The sequence below is a fragment of the Chinchilla lanigera genome, unplaced genomic scaffold (genome assembly GCF_000276665.1).
Source record: "Chinchilla lanigera isolate Chin_1 unplaced genomic scaffold, ChiLan1.0 scaffold00008, whole genome shotgun sequence".
Lineage (NCBI taxonomy): Eukaryota > Metazoa > Chordata > Mammalia > Rodentia > Chinchillidae > Chinchilla > Chinchilla lanigera.
The window spans coordinates 13,004,883-13,022,627 of NW_004955409.1; the positions used below are offsets into that span (position 1 = coordinate 13,004,883).

Consider the following 17,745-nt stretch of genomic DNA (forward strand, 5'->3'; position numbering starts at 1 on the left):
CCAGGCTGCTTGAACTCACAGCGATCCTCCTGCCTCAGCCTCCCGAGTGCTGGGATTACAGGGGTGCGCCACCACACCCAGCCTTTCATTGCTTTTTTGAGATAGAGTCTCACTGTGTAGTTCAGGCTGGCCTTGAACTCATTTTGCAGCTCAGGCTAGCCTTGAACTCATAAAGATCTTCCTGCCTCAGCTCTCTTGAGTGGTGGCCTTACAGACGTGTACCACCACATCCAGTTTGAGGCTCTGTTTAAGAGTGTTTCTGTATAAATACAAACTAAATTGATAAGAAACTATAATATTTTAATCTCATTCAAAAGATGTAGGGTTGTGTTTAATCAAATATAATTGATTTTGTGTACATTATATGCAAATTAAATGTAATATCTTTTTAAAATTTTAGATTCCCTAAAAACTTTGGCAGACATAATATGTGAATATCCAAATATTCACCAAAGGTAATGCTCTCTACTGCTACATTTTTTCAAATAGTTTTATTTTTGAAAACCAAAAATGAATCCTAAGACTTGTATCATTAATTTTTAAGAAACTAATAGAAAAAAGAAAGTTGAGAAAATTAAAAGGGCAAAGAGATAAAAATATACTCACACCAGAATACCATATATGTTACACTAGTCTATAGATTGATTGTGGAAAGTATTAAAGGGGACACTGATAATTGTGACCGTATTTTTGGTGACATTATTTGTCCAGAGCTCTATCCTTCTATGTGATAGTTATATAGACACATGTGTCTCTTTAGAGTTAAATTAATTAAAGTTTAATAAAATTTGAAATTCAGTCTATCCACCACACTGGCCATAGTTTAAGCCCTCAATACCTGGACAATACAAATACAGAACGTTCCCATCCTTTCACTAGTGGAGACTTTCAGCAGTTTACTGAAAGGCATAAAATTTAGAAGTATTTTAAAACTCATTATTCAGCTACAGGGAGTGACCTGTTTTTAGAATACTGAATAGTGTTACCATGTATCATTTTTTTCAATGAATTATGTTGAATTTCACTGCAGTAGTCGTTTTGTATTTGTACCTGGTCCAGAGGATCCTGGATTCGGTTCCATCTTACCAAGGTAACTTTCATTCATATTTTTGTGAACCTCAAGAACATTCTGTGCAATTTGAAAATCCATATCACAGCACACAAATTGCTTTTACAGGCCGCCTCTTGCTGAAAGCATCACCAGTGAATTCCGACAAAGGGTACCATTTTCCGTCTTTACTACTAACCCCTGCAGGTAAATATTAGAATCTTGTGTTATACTTACTACTTTTCTCTGTCTTTTTTTTTTTTTAAGTTACTTTTCTCATTGCTGAGACAAAGGACCCGACACCCAAAGTTGAAGGGGTTATTTAGCTCAGTCTGTAGAGGTTGCAGGCCATAGTTGGCTGGCTGCAAGGCAGGGTGGCTTGGCAGAGGGGCGTTGCAGAGGAGATACACTTCACAGCAGGCAGACTGTAGCAAAGCAGCAAGGGCCTGAACAGCCTCTTTCTGCCCCTGTTATACTCTCATCTAGGCTACGGGGAGATTAGGGCGGTGTCAAACCTTCTGTTGACCCATTTAGTAACCACACACCCGGAAGCCCGGCACCCTTAACCCTACCACTGCACCACAAGTCAGTCACACACTCTAGATCCGGCCACTTCTGAAAGAGCCTTACCTACACCTGCATGAGACCTTGGGGACATCTAGACACAAGCCGTAACGTAGGCCCTGCCTTCCGATGGCCTTTTCTCTTTCCCTTACACTTAGTCCTCTTCTGCCGTACCATGTAATTAGCATGTTTGTTGTTTATTTTCTCTATTGTCCCATTAAACTGTACACTGCATCAGGGCTAGGATCTTTTTCTTCTGTTCACTCATCCTGCTGTCGCACCCCGCACTTACTAGTAGCTCAGTAAATAACTGGATAAATAGACTGGTTGAGTTTTTGCTGTGAATGGTAGAGTTGCAGGTGGCTTTGTATTATAAGATATTGGCCTTTAAAATTATCTGGTTCGTTTCTTTCACGGTGCGAGGGATTGAATGCAGGACCTTGCACAAGCCAGGCAGTGCTCAGGAGCTGCACTCCTCCTCTCCCCACTTCTTTTCTTTTATTCTGTGCTTTTTCTGAGGAAGTCATGTCAGCTTCCATTTTCATTTCAGAATTCAGTACTGTACACAAGAAATTATTGTCTTTCGTGAAGACTTAGTGAATAAAATGTGCAGAAACTGTGTCCATTTTCCTAGTAGCAATTTGGATATTCCTAATCATGTAAGTAAGGTCTTCTTTATTAAACTTTTTTCTTTTTACTTTTTTGAGACAGTGTCTTGCTATGTAGTTCAGGTGTTTTGAACTCACTGTGTAACCCAGACTCACCTCAAACTCACATCGATCCTCCTGCCTCAGCTTCCTGAGTGCTGAGATTACACACATGAGCCACCATACCATGCTATTAAACTATCTTACATATTATATTATACACAGTTTTGTTCTTGGTTTGTTTGTTGTTTGTTTTTTTTTGAGACTGGGTCCCACTGTGTATCTCAGGCTGGCTTTAAACTTACTATGTAACCCAGGCTAGCCTCAAACTCACAGCAGTCTTCCTGCCTCAGCCTCTCAAGTGCTAGGATTATAGTTATGTGCTACCACAACCTTTATTCACAATTTGTTAAACCACTCAGTAATATGATATTTATTGGTCTTCACTGTAATTGGTTATAGCCAAGTGTGGTGGCACACACCTGTAATCCCAGCACTCAGGAGGCTGAGGCAGGAGGATCACCCTGAGTTCAGTGCCAACCTGAGCTACATAAGTGAGTTCAAGGCCAGCTTGTACTACATAGCAAGACCCTGCCTCAAAAAAAAAAAAATTAGTTATATTTTTGTCAGTAAGTGAATTTTTGTTAGTAAGTCAAGGTTTCTTAGCTTTCTGGTGAAGAATTCCTTCTGGGCAGAAAAGAAAGCCCCATAGAAATGGAATTTTAAAAAAATCTTTTTAATTTTGCCTTTAAAGCTCTTAAATTATACTTCAAAACATATGCATGATTGTTTAATAAATTGTACCTACTTATCGTATGTATTATGTGTTTGGTATGTACACATCAGGGAGCTGTGCAGGGCTTTCTTGCAGTTTCAAGGGTCCTTGACCTTGTCAATCCCTGGTTACCTGTACGTCCCCGTGAGAAGTTGGGAAGTGGGTCCTCCAGAACATTATTGTTGTTCATTTTAAAATATTGTAAATTTATGTATGCTAAATATTGATTCTTGGCTTTACTTAAGCTGGGGAATTATTTTTTGATGAACAAAGTTAGTAAATGAGTTTATTATAAGATAGGTGTGGTGCCACTCTGGAGGGCCAAGGTGGGGGATTCAAGTCTGAGCCCAGCCATGGCCACTCAGTGAGACCTTGGCTCAAAATGAAAATGGGCTGGGCTGTAGCTTGAGAAATTCCTAGGTTTAATCCTCAGTAATACACACACATGTTTATTATATAGCTATAAGTGTAGTCACTCCAATATGCTTATTTGGGAGAGTCACTGTTATGGTATATGGCATTAAATGAAAACTCACAAAGTTTTCTTCCTAAAGCACGGGACAATTAATTTCACTTTATGTCACTATTTTCCAAAGCTCTGTGCTTTAAAACTTCCCTTCATCTCTCAAAATTTTTAGATCTTTTTGGTAATTTTTTCCCTAATATCCTTTAATGTACAGTCCATAGGGTGATTAACGCTCACTTTGAAATTATATGGCTGTTCTTACTTTTCCATGTGAATTGAAGTTGGCTTTGTTTTGTGTTCTGTTGTAGTTCGCAAAGACTGTCTTCTCCCAAGGCCACCTGACTCCGCTGCCTCTTTATGTCTGCCCGGTGTACTGGGCATACGACTACGCTTTGAGGGTATATCCTGTGCCTGACCTGCTTGTTATTGCAGACAAATACGATCCTTTCACTGTGACCAATACCGAGTGCCTCTGCATAAACCCCGTAAGGACTGATTCACCTTATATAGGCACTGTTGATCAAAAGCACAGCACATCAAGAGTACAGCACATTTATTTGATGAAAGTGTTTAAGTGAAAACATACTAGTAACAAAATACGGAATTAATTTAGCATATGTTTAAGAGAAAGCTCTTAAACATAAATTTTCAGTATAGGATGTGACTATAACATCATGTGAAAGTTTTAAAAAAAAAGCCAGGCAAGCCAAAACATAAATCCAAATGAGTATATCTTTCCTTTCGAATAGCTTACTGTGAAATTCCTTTCTGGGAATTGCGTCCAGAGCCTATGTCCCATTCCCTTTAACCGGATTAATTTTTCTTGTCCTTTGAGAGGATTGTGACTTTTGAAAATTCTGAAATGTCAAAAACCCAAGCCTGATCAATGAAATTTCATTGGGACACTTTAAAAAAAAAAAAAGTAAAACAAAATTTCAAGACAAGATAATAAGAGAGCAACAATGGTTAATGCATTGTGTATTGTTATCTTTAAATTAATTTCTCAGAGTACAAGATACTGGCACTTAATTGTCCAAATAATATTAGCACAGACCTTTCTTTTCAATGAACTAAGAGAAATTAGTAGTATAACTATCTTAATTACTTTTTATATAACTTTAAATTTTTAAGAATTTTCCCTTCCTTTCTCCATTCCCCCATCCCAGTTTGTTTGCCTTTGAAGTTTCTTCCCATTTTACAATATCTGTTGTACACTTTGGATCTTATGTACTCTTTCAGCTTCTCACACTAGGGAGATAAAATGATGTTTACACATGTGGGTCTGATTTATTTCACTTACGAGTGTGGTCTTGAGTTGCATCCATTTACCTATAAAAGTCTCCAGGTTATCCTTCTTTATGGCTGAGTAGTACTCCACTGTATAAAAAGACCACATCATTTTTTATCCATTCCTTGGTTGATGGGCAGTAAATTTTTATGTAGAACTTTGAAATTACTTTAGACCTTGTCTCAAAAGGACCAAAAACAAACAAACAAAAACCCAAATTTAAAAAAAATGAATATGCCTTATTTTTGGACTTTACCACGTTTTTAATCCTGTATGTAAACAACCACCTTGTATGCTGTCACTGCAACTTTTATACCTTTTGGGCAAACACAAAGCTTGCTTTTGATACAGCTTCATTCCTTCTTGGTACTCATGTAAATGCATGCTTGCTATGGGCCAGTCCCTAGTTAGGGGCTGGGGATACAGAGGCCGAAGAGACAGACCCTCTGCTCAGTGACCTGAGAGTTTCCTAGTAGGTAGACAATTACTGTGTGTGATTACTGCTCATTTGCTTTGGGGGCGTACTGGAGCAGCATCAAGCCCAGATTTTTCTTGGAGGAAGAGGCAGGGAGGACTCGAAGGTGATGTTTTGAGTTTCTCAGATGCAAGTTTAGCATTATACATTACAGTTTATTTCTTATGGTAAGTACAGCCACTTTTAAGAATTTCTGATCAGATCTGTTTGCATAAAAGTATCTGGCCAACTTGAAAGACTTTTGCTTTAAGTGCAGGTATTTTATAGTGACAGCTTCCTCTCCATAAAGAACTACACAGTGAAACTCAGCCTCAAAAAAGCAATGAGAGGCTGGGCGTGCTGGCGCACCCCTGTAATCCCAGCACTCGGGAGGCTGAAGCAGGAGGATCGTTAGAGTTTGAGACCAACCAGGTCTACAAAGTGAGCTCAAGGCCAGCCTTAACTGCATCGCAAGACTCTGTCTCAAAAAGACAAAAAAAAAAATTTAAAAAAAGATCATTTTAAAACCTGTCGCATTATTTTATAGTCACATCTTGCAATTTTTAAGTCATTACTGAGGATTTTGATTTAAAATATAGAGGTTATTTTATTAAAGTCAAGAAGTCATTTAACGGGCATTTTTCTCCCAAAAGGGCTCTTTTCCAAGAAGTGGATTTTCATTCAAAGTGTTTTACCCTTCCAACAAGACAGTAGAAGACAGGTGAGTGTGCACACAGAAACCGCGAGGGGCTTTCTCTTGGTGTCTGAGTCACGTGATCTATAGTTGTGAGTTGAGATTTTTTAAAAAATGCCTGTCGTGGCTGACTGGAAATGTTCTGGGCGGAACGTCTTGTGGCCGTGCTGTGTGACGTGGATGGGAAATACTTGCTGGTGTGTTTGTGTTGAACTTGACCAAGAACTGTTTGCTGAGTGAGATCTCAGGCCAGCTGTGGAGCTGGGCTGGTTCTCTGCCAGGCTGACTCCCGAGGATGCTGTCATTCTTCCGGGAGGTCAGCCTTGCCATCCACAGCGTTCATTCTTAAAGCCCAGGTGCTGGTCTCAAACCAGCAGCAGAGGAGTCATCAGAGCTGGGTGTGAGTGGAAAGTTGGAGAGGGCTGAGGTGGAAAGGAGATCTTGGCAAAGAAAATAAACAGTCACCTGGAGAATGTGGTTTTCACAAGGTGATCTACAGGATCACTGCGTCAAAGTATTCTGGGGGTCCTTGGTAAAAATGTGAAATTCCAGGCTCCTCCTCCAAACTCACCAAAGGACTGCTCATAGAACCCAGGAGCATGCATTTTCTTTTTAGATATTTTGAGACAGGGACTTTCTGATTCAGGCTGGCCTTGAACTCACTGTGTAGCCCTGACTGGCCTTGAGCTCACAGTGATCCTCCTGCCTCAGCCTCCTGAGTGCTGGGACTACAGGTGTGCACCACCACGCCCTACAGGAACATTCATTTTTGAACAGTTTACCTTAGACTCATGCATGAGCCTCTGCACTGAGCTATACCCCCAAAGTATCGCTCCCCTTTTAAATTTTTGAGACAGGGTCTTGCTTCTCACTGAGTTGCCCAGGTTGGGCTTGAACTCATGATCCTTCTTTGTCAGCCTTCCAGAGTGCTCTGGTTAGAGGCAGTGTTACCACCGTGTCTGACAGTAATGTGTGTGTGTTTTTTTTAAATAAGCACACCAAAACATATAAGTCAAACCATACAATACAAATTTTAAACAATGTTTAAAAGTATAAAATTAAGTGTCATGGTAAACCCCTGTAATCACAGATCTCTGGAGGCTGAGGCAGGAGGACTGCACCAATTCAAGCCCAGGCTAGGCTACATAGTGAGTTTAAGGCCAGCTCAGATCACATAGCAAGACCTTGTCTAAAAAAACAAAACAAAACAAACAAAATTAAAAAATCAACATAAAATTAAAAAGGAAAAATACCCCCATTTCTCAGTTTCTTATATAGGCATGTATTGCTTAAAAGCAGGGATACCTTCATACAGGGATTTGACTCTAAGTATATTCCAGGTACTGCTTACTTCTTACAATATAAATAAACAAATTCTTATAAAGATGGCAGGTATTTGTGGTGGCACAAGCTTGTAATCCCAGAACTCTGGATTCTAAGATTCAATCCCCCATATGGACAACTCTGGATTCTGGATTCAATCCCCCATATGGACAAAAAAAATTGCAGCTATTCTAACTTCTAATTTAAGTCTAAAAGTTTTGACTAGACCCTGTGCACATGATACCCTTGAAAAAAAGGTGAAATGCTCTTAGGTGAAGACACATGCTCTTCTCCGGCTCTGTCGCCTCCTCTCGGTTGCTCCACCACACCGGCATCAGGGCCCAGGACTAAGTCCCGGGTGGCCTGGAGCATAGCGGCTGACTGGCTGACTGAACTGAGGTTTGGTATGAAACTTACACAGATGCAAAACCTGGTCTGCTATGCAAACTACTGGGAACTCTCCCCACTTAGGACAAGAGGAATTCAATTTTATTTTAGGAAGACTAAATCTAGGCCTTCCTTTGCTTTAGTTACTAAAGAGGCACGGCCAGGTTGGCATCCATCTCTACAGCTGCAGAGAACTAAACCTTCATTTTTTTTTTCCAACCTGTATTTTCCCTTTACTTGAATTTCCTTGACTGCTTACTTTTATTTTTTTGTTACATCTATCTCTGCAAAGCATTTTATATTCTTTTGTCTAAAATGAGTTTGGAAGCCAGGTGTGGTGGCACACACCTGTACCCTGAGGCTGAGACAGGAGAAGCGCTGTGAATTTGAGGCTGGCTTGGGCTCCATAGGGAGTTCAAGGCCAGCCTGGACTACATAATGAGATCTTGTCTCAAAAAGCAAACAAACCATCGAGTTGGGAAATAAACCACACCTGGAAATTGACTTAATATTTTTGCTTTCTTGGTAGTGATGGTACGCACTGTGAATTGGAAGCCCGGACCTTCCCATTGAGCTAAAGCCCCAGTCCTTTTTAAAAAAATCTTGAGACAGAAAAAACAAAAAAAATCTTGAGACAGAAAAAAAAAAAAAATCTTGAAACAGGATCTCACTAAGCCACTAAAATGCCCAGCCTGGGCTTGTACTTGTAATCCTTCTGCCTCAGCCTCCAAGAGTGGTGGGAGTAGAGATACGCACCACCATGCCAGCATTACGTTTTTTATAATAGCTGTGCAGAATTGGTTTGTATTCGGTGCACTTTATGCAGATTTCTATTGCAGTTCTTCTGTGCTGGTCCCTCCTAAATTTCTAGCATAGTACTTGCCTTGCAAGCGATGCTAGTATCTATTGAACTCAGAGCTGGTTCCTTTATTTTGGCCTCAGATGCTGACAAACCTAGACATAATCTCAAAACTAGAATTCAGTATTAGTAATTTGAAGAAGCTTTTTAGTGCTGGATCAAACAGATTGGTAGTATGTGTAAGTTTTGGAGAACAGAAAAAATTTCAAGACACGTTGAAATAATCTGGTCTTTCTCGTAAGAAGCCACTTGTTGACAAGTTATGAACCCACACCAGTGTCCACCACAGAATGTAGTCAAACTAAGTACCAGCAGCCACGTCAAATGTACTTTCTTTTTTATACATGTGTGCTTATTTTTTTTTCTACATGACATATAAAAATATTTATGGGTTATGGCAGATACTTTCAAATAGTTTTATTTGAAAACATGATATTGGTGATGTAGTAGGGAAATACACATTTTCACACACAGTTGGTGAAAATGAAAATGGTAAAAACCTTTACAGAGAGCACTTTGACAAGATTTATTAAGACCTACAATGTATACACCAGTGATTCCATTTCTAAGAATTTATACTGAAAGTATACCTGGGCTTATGCAGAAAAGTAGGTATGGTTTTTATTGCAGTTTTTATATCAAATGAAATAGTTTATATGTGCATTATCTAAATGTCTAATTTAACTTTCAAAGCCATAAAGGATTTAAATTATAATGTACAAAATGAAAAAAGGATAGTATGCATCATATTCTACTATGTCCTTTTTAAAGTTAAAAAATTAAGCATATGCATGCTTAGATATGATTAGAGGATCTTTTCCCTTTTTTGATTAGACTATAAAGATATTCTGCTTTGGGCAGCAGAAGTGGGGTGCAAGACATTTTTTTAGTGTTGCCTTTTAAATTTGAGACAGTGTACATATATTGACCTATTTTTAAAATTAGCTGCAAGTAAATATAAAAGAAATGGCCGGGCATGGTGGCGCACGCCTGTAATCCCAGCACTTGGGAGGCTGAGGCAGGAGGACCGTTGTGAGTTCGAGACCAGCCTGGGCTATAAAGTGAGCTCAAGTCCAGTCTGAACCGCAGAGCAAGACCCTGTCTCAAAAAGACAGAAAAAAAAATGTAGTTTAGGTTTCCAGAATATTTACTTTTGTTTTTTCTATTTTCAGCAAACTTCAAGGCTTTTGATTCTTAAAGGCCATCTGAAGAAAAAAGTTGATGTTTTCTCTTTACTTTATATAATTCTGATATTGTTGTAATAAAATTATAATAGGCTTTAGTGTTCTGCTTAAGTGTCTAAATTTCATAGGAAGTTATTAATAAATACGATGCTATTCTTTATAAAGTTTGATAGGAAAAATATTCTGTAGTATTTAAAAATAGGCAGCCATGTGTAAAGATATACTCTACACATTTGCATTTAACGAATGAAGTTTATTTTTATATTAGTCATACTCTAATGTTCATTTTAAGAAAACCACAAGTATTTAGAAGTCTGTGGCTTACTGTTTTAGTCCAACTTACGTTATTATTGAAATGAGAACCCTAAGAATGTTACGCAATTTTCAAAGTTCACAGAGTGAACAACTTTGAATACCTTTATTTCAGGCTTCATACCTTATCCTAGAGGCTACATAATTGCATTTTGACACTGGAAACTTCATCATAATTTTTGCACTTGGAAGACACAATGGCTTCTTGTGGTGGTGTTCACGTGCTGGGAATGAGACAAGGTCTCCGGCAAGCTAGGCGAGGGCTGCGCACTTAACCCAGATTTGTATTTATTTTGATCGGCATTTATCTTTTTTTTTTCCCCCGGTACCGGGAATTGAACTCACTACGTTGCACTTGCCTGTGCTCCTGAGCTAAATCCCCAACCCCTTGGCATTTGTCTTTGTCTGTCCAGCTGCTACAACAGAATGCCAGAGTTTGGGTAATTTACAATGAAGAGAATGTATTGGTTCTGAGGGTCAGAAGTCCGAGAGAGGGGCCCGCATCAAAAACAAAAGGGGTGGCCTGATCACTGTCACTGGCCCTCACGACACTGTTGCACTGGGGATTAAGTTTCCAGTGTTTTCAAACCAGAGGAGCATGTTGTGCGGCATGCTCACTTGAGTATTTCCCTCCCTTTAATTTTAGTTTAAGGAGTTGGTTAAACGGCTGTTGAGAAATGAATCTGAACAGGAAGCTGTTAACAGTATGGTTATAAATTTTAAATCCTGAACTGGAAGACATTTCTTTCCAAGAGAATTAATTAGCTTTGGAGGGGGAAGAGGAATTAATAAAAGTGACAGTGAAGGGAAGATTCCTGAAGGAAATTTAATATGACCATAGTGATAAGTGAAGTTAGCAGCAAGGAAGAAATGGAAGTTAGAGATGTGGTTTGAGGATGGAAAATTTGAGTATGTTAGAACTTTCCTGATGTTAGAACGGGATTTGGAGAAATCTAGCAAAAACCATGGGCCTTTTATTCAGGAGCCCCAGCACCAACACACACCCACAAGCCTGCCCCTACATGCAGTGTCGCATAAACCTTCAGAGGACTCAGGAACTGAAGGTCATTATCATTTCCAAACAGCCATCAGTGGTTTGTTGTCATGGAGTAGTTCTGGGCGTATGTTTGGAATTCTTTTCAGGGCTGGTGGTACTGGGAATTCAACCCAGAACCTTTGCACCGATCTACATCCCTAGCCCTTTAAAATTTTTTTTTAAATCCTGAGGTGAGGTCTTGCTAAATTGCCCAGACTAGGTTCAGACTTGGAACCTCCTGGTTTAGCCTCTCAGAAGGCCGGGATTACAAGTTTGTGCTACTACAGGTGGCCAGAACATCTTTTTGAAGGTTAAACTTGTTCAAAGACTTGACGCTACAAAGGTGACTTAAAATAATTGACTGCTACTACTGGGAGTATTTCTCTGACATTAAAGTTCTAATAGAAAGGAATTCGATTTCAGATGCACTTGTGTTTTAAAGACCTGCCAGGATTTACCTTTATGCCTCAAAACTGTTGCAGAAGTAAACTTTTAAAACCTACATGACATTTAAAGTCTCTATTGAAAAATTCACAGTAAAAATACTAGAAAGTACAATGAAGCACAAAAGTCTTACTGACCTGTAATTCTACCATTAAAAGTAATGTTAACATTTTAGAATATATCTTCTCAGTTCTCTGGCCACACTGTTTTCCTACAGAAATACTGTAGGAGTATACATCTTAAACTTCCTTTTCTTTCCAGTGCTATACTCATTCATGAGATGAACACAACATGTACTAGGTCCTGGGGAGTCTAGCGGTGTATCACAAAAGCAGGCCCTGCATCTCATGATACTTACCTTCAGACAGCCCTGCCCTAAAACAAGAAAAAAGCCAAATATGGTGAAAATAAAAACAATGTGCGCAATTTTACACGGGATGTTGGAGGTGGGAGAGGCATGCCGTGAGTCCCTAAGGTGATGTGTAAGTTCCTGAGATTCCAGGGCCCGGGCAGCATGGGAATCCAGAGGGTCCACAATTATCCAAACCAGGGAGAGATGATTACACCGTAAGTCAAGAGGGCCAGGGCTCAAGTACAAAGAAAATACGGTTATGCAGCTGCTGGAAGGTTTTCAGCAGGGAGTGATACAAACTGCTTTTTTCAGTATCACTGAGCCAACTGTGTAGACTGTAAGCAGGGAAGCGCCCCCGGGACTGGGGGTGTGACTCCAGGGTAGGGCCTTTGCCTGCCTTGTGTGCGACTCTGGGCTCGATCCCCAGCACTGGGGGATACAAAACAAAAAAACGAAGAGCTGAAGAGACTAGTCAAGAAGCTACTGCAGAAGCGTGCAGCCCAGCCGGTGGTGGCTCAGACCCAAAATGGGCAGATTAATCTGGGGGCAGAGTGAGTCGGTAGGACGTGGTGACTGACTGGAATCGCACGAGGAGGTCGAGGCATCAAAGATCACATTTGGGTTTGAGGCTTCAGCACCCAGTAGGTAGTGTTCACGAGACTGCAGAGTAAGAGGTTTGTGAAAAACAATTGAGTTCACCTGTTCTAAACATGCGGAAATGCCTGTCAGATGTCTGGGTGGAGAAACCTAGCAGGCAGCAGTGTGCTTGGTGCTCAGCGCTTAGGTGGGCCGGGAGGCAGAAGTCTGGAGTCACTGACCCCACCCCGCGTGTGCCCGACGGTGCCCGAAAGACAAGATGCACGAAGTCAGTGCACAGCTCCATCACGTCACAAGCCGCACACCCAGCGCGCCCCAGGATTGAGGAAGAGCCCCACAGCAGCTCTCTCGTTCCCTTCCAACCCCCACCCCGACGCAATCACTAGTCTGACATTTTTGTCTTTGAAGTTTTATTAAAACTTTTTTAGGTTTGATTATTTTCGATGGAAAATTAGTTTTATCTCCCAACTTCTAACAGTGATTTCTTTAACCAAGTTTTGTCATAATGGAGTCAAACCACATGTATTACTTTGCATCTGGCTTCTTTTACTTTAGTGAAATTCACCCATCCCGTTGGCTGTACAGCAGTCCACTGTGTGGTACATACACATTTGTCCATCTGATAGTGAATGAGGACTGGGGTAGTTTCCAGTGTTTGAGGATCATGAGGTAGTTCCCAGTGTTGTTTTGAATATACACACTCTGGCACATACCTTGTGTGGATGTGTTTCTGTTGAACTTGATCTCAACATTTCTTACTCGTAAGATATGTATTATGTTCAATTGCAGTTTTTTTTTTTTTTTTCTGAGACAGGATTTCCCTATACAGTTCAGTCTGGCCTTGAACTCACTTTGTAGCCCAGGCTGGCCTTGAACTTGCAGTGATCCTCCTGCCTCAGCCTCCCAAATTGGGAAGCTGGGATTATAGGCATGCGCCACCACACCCAACTCAACTACAATTTTCCAAAGTGCTTGTTCCAATATATTCTTCCAGTACATGAGAGTACAGGCTGCTTCACATCCTTGGAGCATGACTTTGTTTTGTTCTGGTACCTATACCCACATATATATATATATATACACACACGTACACATTTTCAATACATGTGTGACACGTCTGTTGGAAGGACTAATCTGAATATACATGCTATGTACTTGGATAAAATCATTTTAGAAGAAATATTAGATACTAGATAAGAGGACTGGGTGTCTTGAGTGACTCCCTCATTTAAAAAATGAAGAGGATCAAGAAACAGAAGGAATATTTGGGAAGGTTAGAGTTCTGTAAACCAAGAGAAAAATGTGTTCCAAATGGGGTAGTCATTTGCTTTGAAGGACACCAAGAGGTCATTGCTTTCCGCTGGGAAAGGAGAAGAATCAGGAATTGATCAGTTTTGAGAGGAGAAAAATGTTGAGAGGCCAGGTGTGGGTGGTACACACCTGCAATTGCAGCACTCAGGAAACTGAGGCAGGATTGGGGCACGTTTGAGGCCAGCCTGGGCTCCACAGTGAGTTCAAGGCCAGCTGTTACTACATAGTGAGACCACACAAACAAACCAACCACACAGGCTGAAGCATCAATGGAAACTTCAAATTGACAGCTGGATACAGAAACCCAGAGTTTGGATCCTGCAATACAAATTTGATGTTTGTGGGTACGCATGTATTTGTGAAGGACATTAGAGATGAAGAAGAGATGGAGCCCCAGCCTTGGAACATTTCTGCTAGAAACTGAAGGGAAGACACCTGCAGAAGAACCATGAAAGTATGATGAGGTAGGAGAGAAACCCTGAAAGGTCTGGTCACTGAGCTACTGCCACGTCATCAGTTGAGCTGTGTCTTTTGAGAATAGGAAAATGATAATGAAATTGACCAGCTACCAATTAATAAATACCCATCAGTAAATTTACTTTGGGGCCGGGGTATGGCCCATTAATAGGGCACAGGTACAGGAGTGAGGCACTGGATTCAATCCCTGGCACCACACACAAAACCAGTTACTTGTTGAACTCTTAAGATTCTCCCCAAACTTTTAAAATCATGCTCTTAGTGCTGGATCAGATATTCTGTGTATCTGGGTTAAAAATATGCGTATTATAAATTCTATTCCCATCATGACACAATAATTGTAAACAAGCCTTTGCCATTTTGATAGGTGCTATATGGTATCTTATATTTGCATTTTTATTTTCCAAGCTGAAGTTTTTATATATTTATTGGCAGGTGGTATGTGCTTTCGGTTAGCCTGCCCATAACTTTTAGTCCCAAATGAGTTTTAACGGAGTAAAATGTCAGAACATCAAAAAAATGAAAAGGAGGAAAACTGAAGACTAAACTGTTGGTTTAGCAAAATGAAAACAGGCAGAAACAGTTAGGTTTTGAATCACAGCTTGTGAATACACGGACGATGGAACCCTGGAAACTTCTTAGGTCCCCATCTTGCCTATGAGGTGGGGATGTTTATCTTACAGTGTTATGAACAATAAATAAGACAATGTACAAAATGCTGTAAATTATAACACTTAAATAGAAATCTATTTTTAAAATTTTTTTATTTTTTGAGACAGGGTCTCGCTATGCAGTTCAGGCTGGCCTTGAGCTCACTTTGTAGCCCAGGCTGGCCTCGAACTTGCAATGATCCTCCTGCCTCAGCCTCCCGAGTGCTGGGATTACAGGCGTGTGCCACCACGCCCGGCTTAAATAGAAATCTAAAAAATTATGACACTTAAATAGAAATCTAAAGAACGCAGCAGGTTGGATGGTTGAAGAAACGATGAAGCTATTTCTAGCGTATCCACCCAGCTGCTGCCCCTCCTCCTAGTGTGGGTGGTGTTCCTATGGCAACAAGAACGCGCTGCCCAGGGCTCAATCTCCCAGCCGTTATCGACCCTGGCCGGTTTGTCAGCGCTAACGGGAGATTTGGCGATTGGGCGGCGCGATCTACCTGTACAGGCTTCTGCTCATCAGCCCTGGGGCGAGGGCAAGGAATCACCGGGCAGCATGGCCAAAGCAGCTGATTCCTCGCCGCTGGAGGAGCTGGACCTGAGCAGCGAGGAGGTCCGGCGGCTCACCTCTGCTTTCCAGGACCCAGAGTTTCGGCGCATGTTCTCCGAGTACGCGCAGGAGATCACGGACCCGGAGAACCGGAGGCGCTACGAGGCGGAGATCACCGCGCTGGAGCGCGAGCGCGGGATGGAAGTGCGGTTCGTGCACCCGGAGCCCGGCTACGTGCTGCGCACCAGCCTGGACGGTGCTGGGCGCTGCTACGTGAACGTGTGTAGCAATGCGCTGCTGGGCGCGCCCACTAGCCGGCCCGGGCCGGCGCCGGGCAGCCACTGGTCCCTACCCTACAGCCTGGCGCCCGGCCGCCAGTACGCGGGACGCGGCGGCTCCCGCTACACCGTCTACGACGTGGTCTTCCACCCCGATGCACTCGCGCTGGCCGGGCGCCGCGCACGCTTCCGTCAGATGCTGGACGCCACGGCCCTGGAGGCGGTGGAGCAGCAGTTCCGCGTCCAGCTGGACCGCAGGAACGCCAAGACGCTGAAGATCAAGTACAAGGGCACCCCGGAGGCCGCCGTGCTGCGCACTCCACTGCCGGGGGGCGGCGGGGGCCGGCCCGAGGGGGCTTCGGAGGGCCCGATCCCCGACTTCCCCTACCCCTACCCGCACCCTGCGGCCGCAGAGAGCCCGGCGGGCCCGCGCCCCCCGGCGCCCTCCCCTCCCGAGGCGGCGCCGCAGCCCGCGCCCACCGAGCCTCGCTGCAGCGTGGTGCAGCGCCACCACGTGGACCTCCAGGATTACCGCTGCTCCCGGGACTCGGCGCCCAGCCCCGTGCCGCGCGAGCTGGTGGTCACCATCGAGCTGCCGCTGCTGCGCTCGGCGGGGCAGGCGGTACTGGAGGTGTCGGGGAAGCTGCTGTGCCTCGACTCGAGGAAACCCGACTACCGGCTGCGGCTCTCACTTCCGTACCCGGTGGACGACAGCCGTGGCAAGGCGCAGTTCAACAAAGCGCGGAGGCAGCTGGTGGTCACGCTACCGGTAGCACAATCGGCCACTCGCCGGGAACCCCGCTTGGCGCCGGAAGAAGCCGCCTGGACGCCGGAAGAGGCCGCAGGAACGCCCGGAAGTGACGTAAGAAGCACGGCTAGTGGCGCCCCGGACGAGCTGGCCTGGGAGTCCGAGGAGCGGGCCGTGGGCGCGCCCGGAAGTGACGTAAGAAGCACGGCTAGTGGCGCCCTGGACGAGCTGGTCCCTGAGTCCGTGGAGCGGGTCGCGGGCGAGTCCAACCAAAAGGAGAAGCCGGCTCCTGGAGCTGGAAGCTCGCCTGGGGACGCAGGTGGAGGCTTCCCTTGTGCTTCGTCCCGGGGCGCCGGTGGGGCGTCTCCGGCAGGAAGCGGGGGCGCGTGCGGAGAGCCCCGCGGAGAACCGCAGGGCGCGGGCGGCGACCGCTCGGACCCAGCCATGGGAGGCCCCGCGGCCGACGGCGGGGAACCTGTGTGTCCTCCTCTGCAGTGCAGGCAGGACGAAGACTCCCTGACCCTGCTAGTTCAAGTGCCCGGGGTTCAGCCGCAGAGCCTTCAAGGGGATCTGAGCCCCTTCCGGTACAAGTTGAGCTTTTCCGCACAAGACTTAGCTTATTCCTTGCTCTTGCAGTTTGCTGCAGAGAATAAGTTGAGTACCAAAGAGCCCGAGATTAGCATTTCTGCGGACAACGCAGTGGTAGTGCTGGCCAAGTCTCCGGGGAGCCGCGGGCACTGGCGAGAGTGGTACTGTGGTTTAAACAGCGGTTCTTTGGAGGTAATGGTTCTTCATAGTCTTTTGTTTTGTCTTTTTTTTTTTTTTTTTTTGAGACAGAGTCTCACAGTGTGGTGCAGGCTACACTGGGGATTGAACCCAGTGCTTTGGCCCTGAGCTACATCCTCAGACACTCCTTTCCTCCTTTAATTTTATTTTGAGACAGTCTCCCTCTGGGCTTGAACTTGTTATCTTCCTGCCTCAGCTTCCCAGAGTACTGTGAATACAGGCATGTGTCACCACACCAGCTAAGTCTCTTTTAATCATCTCTAGGACCCTGTTAGTATTTAGCACAGTGCTGGCATTTAACTCTTATTCGTTGAATTGAACAGCACTTACATTGTCCAGAGTCCTGGGCAAACAGTATAAGTGGGACTGAGTATTGTGTAGTTTACTGTGTGTAAATTTAGGAAAAGGCGGTTGTTTTCCTGTATCCTAACAGATACGAAAATAACTTACAGGCTGGGCTTGGTGGCGCACGCCTGTAATCCTAGCACTCTGGAGGCTGAGGCAGAAGA

The 17,745-nt window shown here is 43.6% G+C and overlaps 2 protein-coding genes across 2 annotated transcripts in view; both read left to right on the top strand.

The window, feature by feature from the left end:
• Pole2 (polymerase (DNA directed), epsilon 2, accessory subunit) overlaps positions 1-9,787 on the top strand; it is a gene marked incomplete in the record, with an annotated part of 31,182 nt that extends 21,395 nt beyond the window's left edge. Inside the window, 7 exon segments of the mRNA XM_013510466.1 lie at positions 401-455; positions 1,031-1,090; positions 1,178-1,255; positions 2,163-2,271; positions 3,809-3,985; positions 5,896-5,963; positions 9,678-9,787. Of these exon segments, the coding sequence (XP_013365920.1) occupies positions 401-455; positions 1,031-1,090; positions 1,178-1,255; positions 2,163-2,271; positions 3,809-3,985; positions 5,896-5,963; positions 9,678-9,696 (566 nt within the window).
• Positions 9,788-15,058: 5,271 nt separating this feature from the next.
• Dnaaf2 (dynein, axonemal, assembly factor 2) overlaps positions 15,059-17,745 on the top strand; it is an 8,438-nt gene continuing 5,751 nt past the window's right edge. The window contains exon 1 of the mRNA XM_005376838.2: positions 15,059-17,230. Within this exon, the coding sequence (XP_005376895.1) occupies positions 15,431-17,230 (1,800 nt within the window). The 5' untranslated portion in view covers positions 15,059-15,430. The remainder of the gene's footprint in view (positions 17,231-17,745) is intronic.